Here is a 19,427-nt window from a genome sequence, read left to right as displayed (position 1 = left end):
TGGTTTACGCCGTGAGAAACACCTGCTGACCTTAGGCATCTGCTGTTCGCTTGATAGACGCTATGGTAAAACACAGTAGACCACATTTAAGACGACCATTAACCATTACACCTGACTTACACGTGTTATTTTTGGTGTCAAATTATTACAGACGATGGAATTTCACGAGTGTATATGTCACTGGTGGAAATGTATGAATATTAATGCAATGTTTGAGAAACACATCCTTCTGAGGGGTTGCACAAGTTTCGTCCAGTTAACATTGAAAGTATAGGGACAAAGATGGCGCCTGGCCATTTTTTAAGAGATGCTAAAAGTTGTATATGTTCCACTCGCCATGGAGACGACGTCAAAAATCAGAACGATCCAGAGATCAACGTCTGACGTCGGTGTGCTCAACCTGGGGCCCCGCTTCTTGTACGTGGATGGTTGAGTTTGCATGTTTTAATTTTGATTACAGCATCAAATTCACAAATCCAAGACCTGTACAAGTGCAAGTTTATTCATACCTGAGTGGAAACATGATCGTTCATTGAAAGAATTTATGACTTAATTGTCGGATCTGGATTTAAAGTTCTTCAGTCACCTGTAGATCGGTGCTGTTGAGTTTACACATTTGAAAATGAGAAAGGTTATATACATTACTTTGAAAAGTACAGAGCCCTCGGAGATTATATACTTTATCTAGTGCGCAGTGACCGATAATAGGCGGGTAAGTCATTATATTGCGCACATAAAATAACAACATCATCTCGGGACTTAGATGATATTGTTACCTATCGTCCGACCTTGATGTAACGAGGGAGGTAATAAATCATGGAAGTGTATGAGCCGTGAACACGATATGGTTTGTATTCATTTATAACAGTTTGAAGCAGTTACAACCTCCTTGAAACGTGAAGCTTAGTCCGTAATCACTCCTCAGTGTTTGCACAGCACACCAGTCAACTTAAATGCGCTACAAACGTACATTTTGCTTTCACCTGCTTAAGGTCTTAATTGAAATAAAACCAACAAAAAATGTTGGAAACAATCTGTAACATTGAAGAGAAGCAGTGAAATTGAAGAATATTTAAATCCTTTTTATTCTTATTTCACTAGTACAGAATGCCAAAATGTAACAGCAGAGTTTGTTTGAAACTGTTTTAAAGTCAGAACTGCACAGTTATCTCCACATTTTAATCCAGACTTTTATTAGTCAGATCATGTCATGACTAATGTGACTACGTTTTTTGTTTGGTTTTTTTCTTTCCATTTAGGTCATCTGGTGAGGCCAATGCAAATCCTTCAGATAATCGCTACAAACCTGAGGAACCGTCCTCTGAGCAGATCAAACATCGACTCCATTTACGAGTCCATACCCAGCCTGTACCACAGCCTCGTGACAGGTTCTAAGGACTTCCCTTTAATCCCAGTGAAAGGATTGTACATCTCGCGCCTGATGTTCACGCCCTTTCCTCATAGCAGGCACAGCCAGAGGGAGAATGCCCCACCATCTCCTCTAACCGAAGAACCAGCAAGTCTGGTGGTGCCCACTGCAGGCTCCAGTTCTCCTCCTCCAAATATACTGACTCCAGTTCTTCCTGAGAAGACGGAGATAGAAGCGCTGAAGGCCGACCGCAGGAACTGTGTCCGCAGCTTGGAGTTTGATGGCAGCACTGTCACCAGAGTCATCTCCACTGTGTACCGCACTGAAAGCGCTGAGCTGACCAACTGCTGGAGAGTGACCGACTACACTGCAGACGGACACCTTCTCATGTCAGTCCTCTGTCGGTTTAATAAGGTGTCGACAAAGTGCGCAAAGACTCTGAAACAGGGGAAGCGGAAGGATACAGAGGAAGAGAGCAGCAGCAGCAGCAGCAGCCTGTCTCCACCAAAGAAGCGCTTGAGAGTGTGATGGGATGGTCCAACAATCCACCAGTTCTCATGCACCAACCAGGACTTTAAGCAGCTCCCAGAGGTTCTTTGGTGCTTTGACCACATTTGCACTGCTGCAGCTTTTGGTCTGTCCCTTGTGGCCTGTGCATCTGGCACGGCTAGAGAGCACCCAGGTAGCGTCTTGCACCGGGGCCCATGCAGACATGCTGCACCATGGATATGGTTGGCTGAGGAGTTATTATTGTACATTTGTAAATAGTTATTTTCATCATGGTACACAGGTCAGTGTTTTGGTGCTGCTCGCACCTTTCTTTATTTCTTTATGCTGGCCTGTGTCTGATATGGTGGAAAACATGAGGGAGCTGCCAGGAACTCTTGAGATAGGAGCTCCCTTGAAAGAAATTTTATTTTTTTTTCCCCCCCCAAACAGGATGAATTGGAAACACTAAATTGCCTGTGCCCTGTTCAGGGTTTAGCTCACCTCCTACCCAATATGTGTTGGGACAGACAGCAGTCTCCCTGAAGACTTGAACAGCAAAAGCACTTACGATGGATGTCTGTAAATAAAGTTGAATGTGTTTTCTTGAGCTAGAAGCACATGCAACTTTATTTAATGGAGCTGACTCATCATCACGAGCTTCAGATTCAAGTTTAAGCTAGGAATGAGAAGACCTATCAAAACACCTGCAGGGACAGAGTCAGAGCAAGAAAAACTACTGATCCACCAATGAGAGGCAGTTCAACAAGGAAGAACAGCCTGATAGAAGAGGCAGGAGAAGACAGGATCAGCAAGACAGGGGCCAGTGAAGATATTAACCCCACCTGCAATTTCTCCCAGCTATCCAGACCAGCCAGAGGTGGACAGAGTGGAAAACATGTACCTGTTCATCAAGGATCAAAATCTGGGACACCAAGATGTCTTTACTTATAAAGGATTTTGACTTTGATTTGAACCTCACCAAGAATGAACAAATTGGTAAGTATTCCTTGAAAAAGCATCTAAAGGTTAAAATATATTGTGTTTATAGTGTGGTAGCCCTTCTACATACGTTTTCTTACATTTACTTTCATTGTAATAAAGGCTTGTAATGTCCATTTTGTGTTGACAGACTATGTCAAAGAGTAGTGACGTTTCTAAAGTTATGTTCCAAAATAATCAAAAATATCTGGAGGTATTAACTTTTATTGCCCCTTACCTGCCATTTGTCTTTTAACAAGAGGAGTCCAGATGAGACAAGGAAACAAGGAGACTGCATAAATTGTGAATTCTCTATATTTAAAAAAAAGATAATTCTTCAGTTTCATCTATGTTATTTTAGGAATGCGAGGAGAAACAAGATAAAGACCAGAGGAGACAAGCAGAGGAGATGCCATGCACTGTGAACCCCCTCATTAAAAAAGATAAGTATGCAATTATTATAAATCATTATCAGAATTGTATATAACGATAAATTGTTCTTCTTTTTACATGATTTTGATGAAGTTATTATTTGTTATTTCGCCTTATTTGTCATGTGTCTTTTAGAGAGGAGAGAAGGGAGGAAGCAGCGTCCCCTGTAAACTCTCATTTAAAAAAAGATAAGTATAAATTTTATTCGTTGTTATTATCAGAATTCCTTTACAGATAAATAGTTCCTCTTGGGCTTAAGTTGTTTATTAACTATTACTTTCACTGTCTCCCATTTGTCTCTTAGAGTAAAGAGATGAGATGACACGAGGACAAACAAGACAAAGACCAGAGGAGACAAGCAGAGGAGATGCCATGCACTGTGAACCCCTTCATTAAAAAAGATAAGTATGCATTTATTATAAATTATTATCAGAATTGTATATAACGATAAATTGTTCCTCTTTTTACATAATTTTGATGAAGTTATTAATTGTTATTTCGCCTTATTTGTCATGTGTCTTTTAGAGAGGAGAGAAGGGAGGAGGCAGCGTGCCCTGTAAACTCTCATTTAAAAAAAGATAAGTATAAATTTTATTCGTTGTTATTATCAGAATTCCTTTACAGATAAATAGTTCCTCTTGGGCTTAAGTTGTTTATTAACTATTACTTTCACTGTCTCCCATTTGTCTCTTAGAGTAAAGAAATGAGATGACACGAGGACAAACAAGACAAAGACCAGAGGAGACAAGCAGAGGAGATGCCATGCACTGTGAACCCCTTCATTAAAAGAAATAAGTATGCATTTATTATAAATTATTATCAGAATTGTATATAACGATAAATTGTTCTTCTTTTTACATAATTTTGATTAATTTATCGACTTATTTCGCCTTAATTGTCATTTGTCTTTTAGAAAGGAGAGAGAAGGGAGGAGGCAGCATGCCCTGTAAGCAGGCAGGCTGAGTGAACCCTCTGATTTAAAAAAAGGTAAGTATAAATTTATTTCATGCTATTATTTAAAATTCATATATAGTTGAATACTTCTCCTGTTGGGTTGCTGAGGTTATTAACTGTTGTCCTCTTTGTCTGTCTTTATCCATTTCCAGTGAGGACAAGCGGCCCCAGACGTCCTCCTCATCTGCTGCAGCAGCAGCATCGTCAGTTTGCTGTCCTGAAGATCATCAGGACAAGTGGGATCCAAACTCATCTCCAGGGGAGACTGGGACCTGAATGCAGCCTTCGAAGGTTTAAAAAATGTGTAAATAATGAGAAAGAAAGAGAGACACAAAGTTTATGCATTATTTGATAAAAGTGCTTGCTAAATGTTTATGACCTGGTTTGACACTGAAAATGACGATATAGGAATTCCACAAAGAGCTCCTGAGTTGAGTAAGTGGTGTCAAAATGTTCCAACCTCATTGCCCGCATCAAAAAATAAAACAGGCGGAAATGATTTTATTCTGTTAAGTGGCTGCGTTCTTGAACACACTGTGTTTTTTTTACAGCACTAATATCATCTTAGCTGGATATTTTCTCAAAACTGAATGGAAAATGAAAGAATTATTTGCAAGACAATGTTGAAGCAAAATTGAAACTACACTAAACAGCGTTTTTAAATAAAAGTAAAATAGTGAAAATGGCCCATGTCCCATGCCTGGTCCCAACAAGAACAAGTTGATGAAGGTATAAAAGTTATGATATATGAAAACAACCAACTGGAAAAGGGGGATCAAGTTTAAAGGTGCTCAGCCAAACTGTGTAACATTTACAGTATACAGGGTGTAAAATGATAATTTTATACCTTTTAGGCTGATAATGAATCACTGTCACAGACCTTACATAAAGGCTAAAAAATATTTTTGCATTTTGTTCTGGGAAAATAGTTCCAACAAACAAAATGTGCTCTTTTTTCTTTGTCAGCTCTCTCATCTGTTTACACAGTAATGCAGGGATACATCCATCCTTTCCTCGAATCCCTTCTACGTGTGAGGAGTCTGAATTAGATGCAGGAATGGGAGCCTCCACCACTCATAGTGAAAACAGCTAATTACAGAATGTAAATACACTGAATAGCTGTTGCTGAAAAAAATGCAGAAAACAAGCTTTTATTTCCAGAAAATATGAAGGACTATAAATCCTTCACAGTAGCATTAGACAAGTTGTTACTACTGAAAATAAGCAATTAACCATTTCAGTTAAATATATTTTAAAATTATTATTATTATTATTAGATGTATACAGGTAAGGTTTAGCTTTGCATAAAACAGATAATAATAAAATGTAATATTTAACATTTGGTTTCTGTAAGTACACTGAAGTCATGGTGATGAGTGACGTGTTGAGCTGTCTCTATAAAAGCAGAGCCCACAATTCTATATCCATTCTCCACCTGAGCGCTGACAGAAGCAGAACTCTTGTGAAGTGAAACTCTTCAACCTTGAAGCCAAGTGCTGTCTTGTTGCGAAGACTGTGAAAACCCTCACTTAATAAAACAGCCTTTGACCTGTGGACATCTTCAGGAACCAGCTGTGGAAGTGGCAAAAATGGCCTCCACTGATTTACGCCGTGAGAAACACCTGCTGACCTTAGGCATCTGCTATTCGCTTGATAAACGCTATGGTAAAACACAGGAGGGATACAGAGGAGTCCAGATGAGACAAGGAAACAAGGAGACTGCATAAATTGTGAACCCTCTATTTGAAAAAACAAAAGATAAGTATTCATTTTGTTCTATGATATTACCAGAATTCCTGTACAGATGAAAAGTTCTTCTTGCTGCTGAAGTTGTTTATTAACTATTACCTTCTTAATACTATTACTGTTCTTCTGCCCCTAGTCTCGACTAGACAAGACAAGGGGCGAGGAGACAGGACGGCATGCACTGTGAACCCTCTCACCTAAAAACATAAGCATACATCAATAATACGTCATCATCAAATTTCTATTATCATAAATAATTCTTGTTTTCACATCATTTTCGATGAAGTTATTAAGTTTTATTTCCCCTTATCTGTCATGTATCTTTTAGAGAGGAGAGAAGGGAGGAGGCAGCATGCCCTGTAAACTCTCATTTAAAAAAAGCTAAGTATACATTTATTCTTTGTTATTATCAGAATTTCTGTACAGATAAATAGTTCCTCTGGTGCTGCAGTTGTTTATTAACTATTGCCTTCTTAATACTATTAACTTCCTCCTGCCCCTTGTCTCGACTAGACAAAGTTTTTAATTCAAATAAAACCAACAAATGATGTTGGAAACAATCTGTAACATTGAAGAGAAGCAGTAAAATTGAAGAATATTTAAATCCTTTTTTATTCTTATTTCACTAGTACAGAATGCCAAAATGTAACAGCAGAGTCTGTTTGAAACTGTTTTAAAGTCAGAACTGCACAGTTATCTCCACATTTTAATCCAGACTTTAATTAGTCGGATCATGTCATGACTAATGTGACTAATGTTTTTTGTTTGGTTTTTTTCTTTCCTTTTAGGTCGTCTGGTGAGGCCAACGCAAATCCTTCAGATAATCTCTACAAACCTGAGGAACCGTCCTCTGAGCAGATCAAACATCGACTCCATTTACGAGTCCATACCCAGCCTGTACCACAGCCTCGTGACAGGTTCTAAGGACTTCCCTTTAATCCCAGTGAAAGGATTGTACAGCTCGCGCCTGATGTTCACGCCCTTTCCTCATAGCAGGCAGAGCCAGAGGGAGAATACCCCACCATCTCCTCTAACGGAAGAACCAGTAGGTCTAATGGTGCCCACTGCAGGCTCCAGTTCTCCTCCTCCAAATATACTGACTACAGTTCTTCCTGAGAAGACAGAGATTGAAGCGCTGAAGGCCGACCGCAGGAACTGTGTCCGCAGCTTGGAGTTTGATGGCAGCACTGTCACCAGAGTCATCTCCACTGTGTACCGCACTGAAAGCGCTGAGCTGACCAACTGCTGGAGAGTGACCGACTACACTGCAGACGGACACCTTCTCATGTCAGTCCTCTGTCGGTTTACCAAGGTGTCGGCTAAAGTGCGCAAAGACTCCGAAACAGGGGAAGAGGAAGGATACAGAGGAAGAGAGCAGCAGCAGCAGCAGCAGCCTGTCTCCACCAAAGAAGCGCTTGAGAGTGTGATGGGATGGTCAGACAATCCACCAGTTCTCATGCACCAACCAGGACATTAAGCAGCTCCCAGAGGTTCTTTGGTGCTTTGACCACATTTGCACTGCTGCAGCTTTTGGTCTGTCCTCGTGGCCTGTGCATCTGGCACGGCTAGAGAGCACCCAGGTAGCCTCTTGCACCGGGGCCCATGCAGACATGCTGCACCATGGATATGGTTGGCTGAGGAGTTATTATTGTACATTTGTAAATAGTTATTTTCATCATGGTACACAGGTCAGTGTTTTTGGTGCGCCTCAGACCTTTCTTTATTTCTTTATGCTGGCCTGTGTGTCTGATATGGTGGAAAACATGAGGGAGCTTCCAGGAACTCTTGAGATAGGAGCCCCTTGAAAGAAAATTTTTTTTTTTCCCCCCCAAACAGGATGAATTGGAAACACTAAATTGCCTGTGCCCTGTTCAGGGTTTAGCTCACCTCCTACCCAATATGTGTTGGGACAGACAGCAGTCCCCCTGAAGACTTGAACAGCAAAAGCCCTTACGATGGATGTGTGTAAATAAAGTTGAATGTGTTTTCTTGAGCTAGAAGCACATGCAACTTGACTCATCATCACAAGCTTCAGATTCAAGTTTAAGATAGGAATGAGAAGACCTATCAAAACAGCTGCAGGGACAGAGTCAGAGCAAGAAATACTACTGATCCACCAATCAGAGGCAGTTCAACAAGGAAGAACAGCCTGATAGAAGAGGCAGGAAAAGACAGGATCAGCAAGACAGGGGCCAGTGAAGATATTAACCCCACCTACAATTTCTCCCAGCTATCCAGACCAGCCAGAGGTGGACAGAGTGGAAAACATGTACCTGTTCATTAAGGATCAAAATCTGTCATTTTACACCCTGTAGACATTTACAGTATACAAGGTTTAAATATGAGTTTTGACCTTTTAGAATGATAATGAATCACTGCCACAGACCTTACATAAAAGCTAAAAAATATTTTTGTATTTTGTTCTGGGAAAAAAGTTTCAACAAACGAAATGTTCTCGCTTTTGTCAGCTCTCTCGTCTGTTTCAACTTACAAGCCAGGTTTATAAATTCAAATTGAATACATTTGAATATGTGATTGAAATGTAACTGTTAGTTTAATCACATTAAGTCAAGTAAATTCCACCAGGGTTAGAAGCTGAGACAGACACAACAGTTAATGCTACTCTACTAACCGGCAAAAAAAGTCATATCCTGGTCTTGATTGTAATTTTGACCAAAGATGTGGTTACTGTGTTCTGGCTTTAGAGGGCAGCATAGTTGGATACCTCATCCAGATTCTTTTATTTAAAAAAAAAAAAGAAGCTTTGGCTGATGGATGATGTTACCCACCAGCTGGGTGAAACGGAATTTACATTAAACAAGATTTTCTCCTTGGCAATAAAATATAGAGTGGTACAGCCTCTTTTCGATCAATTCATGCGCCTGCATCATAATTTGCCTGACTCCTGTTTAAATGTTAGACGATGGTGGAGGCGGGGCCCCCCTGCAGCTACCTCACCTGCTGTCACCCTTCCTTCAGTGGGGCAGGTGAATTATTGATAAAGTATGAGGAGACGGGGTTTGGTGTGAAGGCTGCCACACACACACTCCTACCCTACCAAGACACACACAAACCCCCGCCTCTTAAAACCACTTAAGATGACACAATTGAATTGTACAGTTGAAAGTAGGCGTGAGCTTCTGGTGATCACATGGCAGGACAGCGGAGGAGTGGGTTCATGATTAAATAATTATTCACTGGTAGATGAATCAATTTAGTCTGAGAAAACTATAAATCCAATGAAACAGATCAAGACATAATTGATATTCTTTGGACAAAGTGCAGCAGTGAAGAGGTTTACAATTGAAGAACAAATGAGCAAAGACATCAGCCCGTAGTTTCAATAGGAGCCTATCATGACTCAAAGTCCAAAGGTAAAGGAAGTGCTAAAAACATTCTATCTCAGTAGATTCATATTCTGGAAAATGTTCAGGCACAAACAAGGACTAAAAACAGCCTTTCCAGAGCATCTTGCTTGTACTTCATGTAGGATCTTTGGCCATGATACAACGAAAAATGTAAACCATTTGGAAATCAATAATGGAGAAAATCTGTATATGACAGAAGAAAATCAGAATGTTAAACATGTTATTTCTGTGGTTTGTTTAGTGATGTTTAATGATATTTATTTTGGAGTACACTACAACCATTAACAATACAGTTTTCCAAGAAGATAAAGGGGTTTTGCAAGGAAAAAAAGGTTTTTCTTGATTATTACTACATGAAAAAGGTAGCAAATAAAGTAGAAATGTTTATTTTTCCCAAAACCCAATAGACACTGCCCCCCCTCAGCACCACCACCTAAATTAATGAACTCAGAAATAAACAGAAAGGGAGGTATACAGACAAACCTAATAATAATTAAGACCACAAAAGTACAACAAAATAGGAGAATTAAATGTGGACTCTTAAACATTAGATCGCTCCCATCTAAAGCTGTATTATTAAATCTAATGGAGGACTCCTATGCTAACTGTAGTCCCTCCGAACTGTTTCTACTTGTTGGTAGTGCTGCTGGCTCAATGAGAATTACACTCAACTCTATTGCCCCCATGGTTTAACTCCCAAACCCGCATATTAAAGCATAGTACGCGAATACTTGAAAGGAACTGGACGAATCCTGCTTAGCCTGGCATGATAGTCTTAAAACATATAAGTAAGGCTCTCTGTAATGCCAGAGCAGCCTATTACTCATCTTTAATGGAGGAAAATAAAAACAACCCTAGGTTTCTTTTTCAGCACTGTAGCCAGGCTGAGAGAGAGTCATAGCTCTATTGCTGAATGTATTCCTACCGCTCTCAGTAGTGACGATTTCATGAAATTCTTTAATGATAAAATTCTAACGATTAGAGACAAATTTCACCACCTCCTGCCCCTCAACCGGCATGGATTTATCTTCAAACACAGGAACCTTAGAAACAGCTTTAAAACCCGATACATACTTAGACAGTTTCTCTCCCATCGACCTTCGCCAACCACCTTCAACAACGTCTTCATCTAAACCATCAACCTCTTAGACCCCTTCCCAACTAAGGAAGTTTTACCTCTAGTTGGCACCTCTTTACTAGATATAATCAATCTGTCTTTATTAACTAGCTATGTACTGCAGTCCTTTAAAGTAGCTGTAATTAAACCTTAACCTTGTCAATAATTAGGCCTAGGTTGCCAGGTGACTTCTCATGATGCCCCGAGCTCCTCTCCTCCTCTCCCTCTCCATCTTTACACATTCATATCCCATCAATGCTCGTTACTAACTTGACTTCTTCTCTCTCCTGTAGATTTGTCCATTCTCATCGCTCTCCTCTCTCCTGCTCAACACGCACTGCTTCAATTATCATTATTATTTTTATATGTAGTCTGATTATTATTATTATTATCATTATTATTAGTCTTATTATTATGATACAGCTGTATTAGGAACGTGGATTGTGCCATGTTCTCTTTCCTCCTGCTCTCTCTCTCTCTCTCTGGGTCTCTGTAAATACAACTATAAACGGTCTATACCTGCTCTATATGAAAGGTGCCCTGAGATAACTTCTGGTATGATGTGGGGCTATATAAATAATTTGAATTTATTTTCCCTTAAAGTTTTTCAAAAGTTGGGGTGGTCAAAATGGAGTCAGAGGTGGGCAAGACATTTAGACCCAGTATGGGTCAAGACTCAAAATCACTGGAACCTACGATTCCCATAATGCTACTTAATTACTTTTTCTGTTAGATCCTCCATAACTGGCCAATGCCCCTTTAAACTCTGTTAAACACCAGTTTCTGAGGCAGTTGTTGGTCAGCTTGCATCTGACAAAACAAAATAAATAATTTCTCCCCCTGATACACAGGCTAGGATCCTGAGACACCAGGACATTAAGCAGCTCCCAGAGGTTCTTTGGTGCTTTGACCACATTTGCACTGCTGCAGCTTTTGGTCTGTCCCTTGTGGCCTGTGCATCTGGCACGGCTAGAGAGCACCCAGGTAGCGTCTTGCACCGGGGCCCATGCAGACATGCTGCACCATGAATATGGTTGGCTGAGGAGTTATTATTGTGGATTTGTAAATAGTTTGTTTCATCCTGGTACACAGGTCAGTGTTTTTGGTGCGTCTCACACCTTTCTTTATTTCTTTATGCTGGCCTGTGTGTCTGGTATGGTGGAAAGCATGAGGAGCTGCCAAGAACTTTTGAGATAGGGGCTCTCTTGAAAGAGATCCCCCCCCCAAACAGGATGAATTGGAAACACTAAATTGCCTGTGCCCTGTTCAGGGTTTACCTCACCTCCTACCCAATATGTGTTGGGACAGACAGCAGTCTCCCTGAAGACTTGAACAGCAAAAGCACTTACGATGGATGTCTGAAAATAAAGTTGAATGTGTTTTCTTGAGCTAGAAGCACATGCAACTTGACTCATCATCACAAGCTTCAGATTCAAGTTTAAGATAGGAATGAGAAGACCTATTAAAACAGCTGCAGGGACAGAGTCAGAGCAAGAAATACTACTGATCCACCAATCAGAGGCAGTTCAACAAGGAAGAACAGCCTGATAGAAGAGGCAGGAAAAGACAGGATCAGCAAGACAGGGGCCAGTGAAGATATTAACCCCACCTACAATTTCTCCCAGCTATCCAGACCAGCCAGAGGTGGACAGAGTGGAAAACATGTACCTGTTCATCAAGGATAAGAATCTGGGACACCAAGATGTCTTTACTTATAAAGGATTTTGACTTTGATTTGAAACCTCACCAAGAATGAAGAAATTGGTAAGTATTCCTTGAAAAAGCATCTAAAAGTTAAAATATATTGTGTTTATAGTGTGGTAGCCCCTTCTACATACATTTTCTTACATTTACTTTCAGCTCTCTCGTCTGTTTCAACTTACAAGCCAGGTTCATAAATTCAAATTGAATACATTTGAATATATGATTGAAATGTAACTGTTAGTTTAATCACATTAAGTCAAGTAAATTCCACCAGGGTTAGAAGCTGAGACAGACACAACAGTTAATGCTACTCTACTAACCGAAGCAAAAAAGTCATATCCTGGTCTTGATTGTAATTTTGACCAAAGATGTGGTTACTGTGTTCTGGCTTTAGAGGGCAGCATAGTTGGATACCTCATCCAGATTCTTTTATTTAAAAAAAAAAAGAAGCTTTGGCTGATGGATGATGTTACCCACCAGCTGGGTGAAACGGAATTTACATTAAACAAGATTTTCTCCTTGGCAATAAAATATAGAGTGGTACAGCCTCTTGTCGATCAATTCATGCGCCTGCATCATAATTTGCCTGACTCCTGTTTAAATGTTAGACGATGGTGGAGGCGGGGCCCCCCTGCAGCTACCTCACCTGCTGTCACCCTTCCTTCAGTGGGGCAGGTGAATTATTGATAAAGTATGAGGAGAAGGGGTTTGGTGTGAAGGCTGCCACACACACACTCCTACCCTACCAAGACACACACAAACCCCCGCCTCTTAAAACCACTTAAGATGACACAATTGAATTGTACAGTTGAAAGTAGGCGTGAGCTTCTGGTGATCACATGGCAGGACAGCGGAGGAGTGGGTTCATGATTAAATAATTATTCACTGGTAGATGAATCAATTTAGTCTGAGAAAACTATAAATCCAATGAAACAGATCAAGACATAATTGATATTCTTTGGACAAAGTGCAGCAGTGAAGAGGTTTACAATTGAAGAACAAATGAGCAAAGACATCAGCCCGTAGTTTCAATAGGAGCCTATCATGACTCAAAGTCCAAAGGTAAAGGAAGTGCTAAAAACATTCTATCTCAGTAGATTCATATTCTGGAAAATGTTCAGGCACAAACAAGGACTAAAAACAGCCTTTCCAGAGCATCTTGCTTGTACTTCATGTAGGATCTTTGGCCATGATACAACGAAAATGTAAACCATTTGGAAATCAATAATGGAGAAAATCTGTATATGACAGAAGAAAATCAGAATGTTAAACATGTTATTTCTGTGGTTTGTTTAGTGATGTTTAATGATATTTATTTTGGAGTACACTACAACCATTAACAATACAGTTTTCCAAGAAGATAAAGGGGTTTTGCAAGGAAAAAAAAGGTTTTTCTTGATTATAACTACATGAAAAAGGTAGCAAATAAAGTAGAAATGTTTATTTTCCAAAACCCAATAGACACTGCCCCCTCAGCACCACCACCTAAATTAATGAACTCAGAAATAAACAGAAAGGGAGGTATACAGACAAACCTAATAAAAATTAAGACCACAAAAGTACAACAAAATAGGAGAATTAAATGTGATTAAATCGCTCCCATCTAAAGCTGTATTATTAAATCTAATGGAGGACTCCTATGCTAACTGTAGTCCCTCCGAACTGTTTCTACTTGTTAGTAGTGCTGCTGGCTCAATGAGAATTACACTCAACTCTATTGCCCCCATGGTTTAACTCCCAAACCCGCATATTAAAGCATAGTACGCGAAAACTTGAAAGGAACTGGACGAATCCTGCTTAGCCTGGCATGATAGTCTTAAAACATATAAGTAAGGCCCTCTGTAATGCCAGAGCAGCCAATTACTCATCTTTAATGGAGGAAAATAAAAACAACCCTAGGTTTCTTTTCAGCACTGTAGCCAGGCTGAGAGAGTCATAGCTCTATTGCTGAATGTATTCCTACCGCTCTCAGTAGTGACGATTTCATGAAATTCTTTAATGATAAAATTCTAACTATTAGAGACAAAATTCACCACCTCCTGCCCCTCAACCGGCATGGATTTATCTTCAAACACAGGAACCTTAGAAACAGCTTTAAACCCGATACAGACAGTTTCTCTCCCATCGACCTTCGCCAACCACCTTCAACAACGTCTTCATCTAAACCATCAACCTCTTAGACCCCTTCCCAACTAAGGAAGTTTTACCTCTAGTTAGCACCTCTTTACTAGATATAATCAACCTGTCTTTATTAACTAGCTATGTACTGCAGTCCTTAAAGTAGCTGTAATTAAACCTTAACCTTGTCATTAATTAGGCCTAGGTTGCCAGGTGACTTCCCATGATGCCCCGAGCTCCTCTCTCCTCCTCTCCCTCTCCATCTTTACACATTCATATCCCATCAATGCTCGTTACTAACTTGACCTCTTCTCTCTCCTGTAGATTTGTCCATTCTCATCTCTCTCCTCTCTCCTGCTCAACACGCACTGCTTCAATTATCATTATTATTTTTATATGTAGTCTGATTATTATTATTATTATCATTATTATTAGCCTTATTATTATGATACAGCTGTATTAGGAACGTGGATTGTGCCATGTTCTCTTTCCTCCTGCTCTCTCTCTCTCTGGGTCTCTGTAAATACAACTATAAACGGTCTATACCTGCTCTATATGAAAGGTGCCCTGAGATAACTTCTGGTATGATATGGGGCTATATAAATAATTTGAATTTATTTTCCTTAAAAGTTTTTCAAAAGTTGGGGTGGTCAAAATGGAGTCAGAGGTGGGCAAGACATTTAGACCCAGTATGGGTCAAGCCTCAAAATCACTGGAACCTACGATTCCCATAATGCTACTTAATTACTTTTTCTGTTAGATCCTCCATAACTGGTCAATGCCCCTTTAAACTCTGTTAAACACCAGTTTCTGAGGCAGTTGTTGGTCAGCTTGCATCTGACAAAACAAAATAAATAATTTCTCCCCCTGATGCACAGGCTAGGATCCTGAGGCAGCTGTTAACGAAGCAACCATGGCCTACGAGAACGGATGTGTACAAACACATATAGAGACGTTTAGACACACACACACACGCACACGCCAGCTATGATCACTTCAGCTTTCATATGGTCATACACTCTTTAACAAACATTCACACTTACAAAAGGGGGGGGGGCAAGAATTAAGACAACAGGCTTATGAACTACACTGTCAACAGGTCTCACTACTTTAAGAGGGGGACTCTCAACAACACAAGGAGACAGAGCAAACAATGGCAGGGAATCGCGTGACATTGACGTTTTATGTGCTGTGACAGCATTGGATCTTGTCATTTTATGACAGCATATGGGTGTGCAGTAGGCTTATCTGAGAGTTTCCTACACACCTTTAAACTTTCAATCTCCTTAGACTTTAATTTGTTTTTACCCAATTTAAAGGAATAGTCTGATATTTTGGGAGCTTAGCATAAAGGGAAACAGCTAGTCTGGTGATACCCAAGTCTGCCTACCAGTACATCTACAGCTCACTAATCCTAATGACACGTTACATCTTGTTCCTTTAATTCGTGCAAAACTGTCATTTGGCCAGGAGTTATGAGCCAGTCCATTTCTTGGCCATTCTCCTGTAAAACGGAAAATGGTATTTTTTTTTTTTTTTACACATAGGTTTTTGTACGGTTTGAACAAATAAGATGTGTTATTAGAATTAGTGAACTTTAGAGGTGCCGGTAGGCAGATTTTGTTATCATTGGACAGATCCAGGCTAGCTGCTTCCCTGGATTTCCAGTCATTAAGCTACGCTACGCTAACTAGCTCATGCTACATATTTAGCATACAGACATCAGAGTAGTATCGATCTTCTCACCTCACAACAAGAACGCAAATATGCGTATTTCCTAAAATGTCAGACTATTCCTGTAAAGACTTTGGTTGGTATTAAATATTATGTACAGTGATGATATTACTCATGTCACACAAAAACTAAATTGCATGAAATGTGTAGGCCTATTTGTAGGCTAGTTGAATAAAGCAAAAGTATTTATGTGACTGGTAAACAAAGCTTTTTGTGCTATTTCCACCTGTTCAGTAGATGTAAAGTGATCAAATTTATTTCCATATACAATACGGTAAAATTTTCAGACCTGGATAATAAGCCACTGTATGTGTGTGTTTAAGCATTTGATCCAGTCATACCAAAAAAACAAAAACAAAAAACTTACGACAAACTACAGGCTGATCTGAAGGGATAGAACACATAATAAAAAATGTTTAAAAACAGACAACATTGAATCTCAATGAAACAAATAAAAGACATGATATGATTGGACCCTGAGATCCCGCTTAACCCCCTCCCATTAGGTCTAATCCCCTTCCCTCGAAAAAAATTACACAAGAGAGAAAAGAAAAGACAACAACAACAACTACTACAACAACAACATCAAAAAGGACGGGAAAAGTGTCCGTCACTAAATCTTCAAAGGTCATCTTCATTCACACAGATTTTTTTAATAAAGTTTTTTTTATATGGTATATACTTTTTTAGCGTCACTAGCTTCATCTTTAACAGTTAAACGATAAAAGATCTGGCAATGAGAAGGGAGGATGGAGGGTTTACACACAACTCGACACACAAATGAGCATCTAAAGAGAATGAGATAATGGTGGTGTGATGATGAGTGGAAGGGAAGTAAAACATCTCCCAGAAGAAGACGTTAGCTAGTGGCCAATGGCATGAGTAGCTCCACAGAGTTACAGTTAATGTTATTATTATTGTTGTCAAGCGTGAATAAATAAAACGACTGCCATAAGCACTTGACCCCCCAACCCCAACCCCTTTCTTCTTCAGGCTCGGACACTGAAAATAATGATACAAAAACTCCACAAAGAGCTCATGAGTTGAGTAAGTTGTGTCCAAATGTACCAACCTCATTTCCCACATCAAAAATAAACCAGACGGTTTACTATTACCTTCCTTCTGCCCCTTGTCTCGACTAGACGAGACAGCATCCGCTGAACCCTCTCAACTAAAAAGATAACTATGCATTTATTGTATGTCCTCATCAAAATGTATATAATGATAAATAATTTTTCTTTTTACATAATTTTGATGAAATTATTTAATGTTATTTCCCCTTATCTGTCATTTGTCTTCTAGAAGGACGAGAGGAGTTGAAGGAAGATGGAAACAGCAGGCTGAGTGAACCTTCTGATTTAAAAAGATTTTACGAGTATACATTTATTTCAGGCTATTATTTAAAATTCATATATAGTTGAATACTTCACCTGTTGGGTTGCTGAGGTTATTAACTGGTATCCTCTTTGTCTGTCTTTATCCATTTCCAGTGAGGACAAGCGGCCCTAGATGTCCACCTCATCTGCTGCAGCAGCAGCATCATCAGAGACCGTTTGCTGTCCTGAAGATCATCAGGACAAGTGGGATTCAAACTCATTTCCAGGGGAGATTGGGACCTGAATACAGCCTTCAAAGGTTTAAAAAATGTGTAATTAATGAGAAAGAAAGAAAGACACAAAGTTTATGCATTATTTGATAAAAGTGCTTGCTAAATGTTTATGACCTGGTTTGACACTGAAAATGATGATATAGGAATTCCTCAAAGAGCTCCTGAGTTGAGTAAGTGGTGTCAAAATGTACCAACCTCATTGCCTACATCAGTAAACCAGACGGAAATGATTTTATTCTGTTAAGTGGCTGCGTTCTTGAACACACTGTGTTTTTTTTACAGCACTAATATCATCTCAGCTGGATATTTTCTCAAAACTGAATGGAAAATAAAAGAATTATTTGCAAGACTAAAACTACATTAAACAGCGTTTTTAAATAAAAGTAAAATAGTGACAAACTGGCAACTTGTTTATGTGTCCCATGCCTGGTCCCAACAAGAACAAGTTGATGAAGGTATAAAAGTTATGATATATGAAAAACAAACAACTGGAAAAAAGGGGGATCAAGTTTAAAGGTGCTCAGCCAAACTGTGTAACATTTACAGTATACAGGGTGTAAAATGATAATTTTATACCTTTTTAGGCTGATAATGAATCACTGTTACAGACCTTACATAAAAGCTAAAAAATATTTTTGTATTTTGTTCTGGGAAAATAGTTTCAACAAACAAAATGCGCTCTTGTTTCTTTGTCAGCTCTCTCTTCTGTTTACACAGTAACGCAGGAATCCATCCATCCTTTCCTGCGAATCCCTTCTACGTGTGAGGAGTCTGAATTAGATGCAGGAATGGGAGCCTCCACCACTCATAGTGAAAACATTCAGTTACAGAATGTAAATACACTGAATATCTGTTGCTGAAAAAATGCAGAAAACAAGCTTTTATTTCCTGAAAATATGAAGGACTATAAATCCTTCACAGTAACATTAGACAAGTTGTTACTACTGAAAATAAGCAATTAACCATTTCAGTTAAATATATTTTAAAATGATGATGATTATTATTATTATTATATATTATTATCATATATTATTATATCATATATTATATTTGTAATGGGAAATGTTTTATTTCTTTTTTTATTCATTGCTACTTATCATTGATTAAACCTGTTGAACTATGTTCTTTTAATGTAAAGGGATGCTATGTTCTCTGAACTTAGGATTGTTTGAATGAACCGTATATACTGATTATAACAAATAAATGCTGGTCTGAACCGGCTGTACATTTGTGCAGATTCGAGGACAGAGTGTGGAATTTAACCTGTTTATTCGTGCTGACGACAACGGCTACGTGACCATCACTGTATATAAGGATTTGTCTTATAGTTGGCACGTGTGCAGACTCTGAAACCTCAGTGGTGGAAAGAGTGCTGCACCCTATTCGGCCGAATAGATAGACTCTTGTCTCTGTCTGATGATCATTGCTGAATACTGATGGTTGTTCTCTTTAATTCGACTTGATATTCTGTAATAAATCATTTTAATCTTCATAGACTTATTGTTGTTCTTTGTTACTCACCTAAAGGCCTTTCTACCCTAACAATATTATTATTATTATTATTATTATTATTATTATTATTATTATTAAATGTATACAGGTAACGTTTAGCTTTGCATAAAACAGATAATAAGAAAATTTTTAATTTGGTTTCTGTAAGTACACTGAATATCTGTTGCTGAAAAAATGCAGAAAACAAGCTTTTATTTCCTGAAAATATGAAGGACTATAAATCCTTCACAGTAACATTAGACAAGTTGTTACTACTGAAAATAAGCAATTAACCATTTCAGTTAAATATATTTTAAA

The 19,427-nt window shown here is 39.0% G+C and overlaps 1 protein-coding gene and 2 long non-coding RNA genes across 4 annotated transcripts; all 3 read left to right on the top strand.

The window, feature by feature from the left end:
* The first annotated feature begins 46 nt into the window (after positions 1–46).
* On the top strand, positions 47–2,115 carry LOC120787197. The gene is made up of 2 exons (XM_040122892.1): positions 47–65; positions 1,260–2,115. The coding sequence occupies exon 2, from the start codon at positions 1,277–1,279 to the stop codon at positions 1,895–1,897; it is 621 nt and encodes a 206-aa protein (XP_039978826.1). The 5' UTR covers positions 47–65; positions 1,260–1,276; the 3' UTR covers positions 1,898–2,115.
* Positions 2,116–3,210: 1,095 nt separating this feature from the next.
* LOC120787199 lies at positions 3,211–6,599 on the top strand. 2 transcript variants are annotated; one of them, XR_005706879.1, is made up of 4 exons: positions 3,211–3,283; positions 3,404–3,673; positions 3,794–4,063; positions 6,297–6,599. It is a non-coding gene; the product is annotated as an uncharacterized LOC120787199 (long non-coding RNA). The 2 variants fall into 2 exon arrangements; XR_005706878.1 differs by lacking the exon at positions 3,211–3,283 and having other exon boundaries at positions 3,299–3,673.
* Positions 6,600–11,794: 5,195 nt separating this feature from the next.
* Positions 11,795–18,566, top strand: LOC120787200. Its single transcript, XR_005706880.1, has 4 exons — positions 11,795–12,217; positions 17,312–17,384; positions 17,500–17,644; positions 18,336–18,566. It is a non-coding gene; the product is annotated as an uncharacterized LOC120787200 (long non-coding RNA).
* Positions 18,567–19,427: the final 861 nt, after the last annotated feature.

This window comes from Xiphias gladius, unplaced genomic scaffold (genome assembly GCF_016859285.1).
Source record: "Xiphias gladius isolate SHS-SW01 ecotype Sanya breed wild unplaced genomic scaffold, ASM1685928v1 HiC_scaffold_126, whole genome shotgun sequence".
Taxonomy (NCBI): domain Eukaryota; kingdom Metazoa; phylum Chordata; class Actinopteri; order Istiophoriformes; family Xiphiidae; genus Xiphias; species Xiphias gladius.
This window is presented reverse-complemented; position numbering and strand designations above follow the sequence as displayed.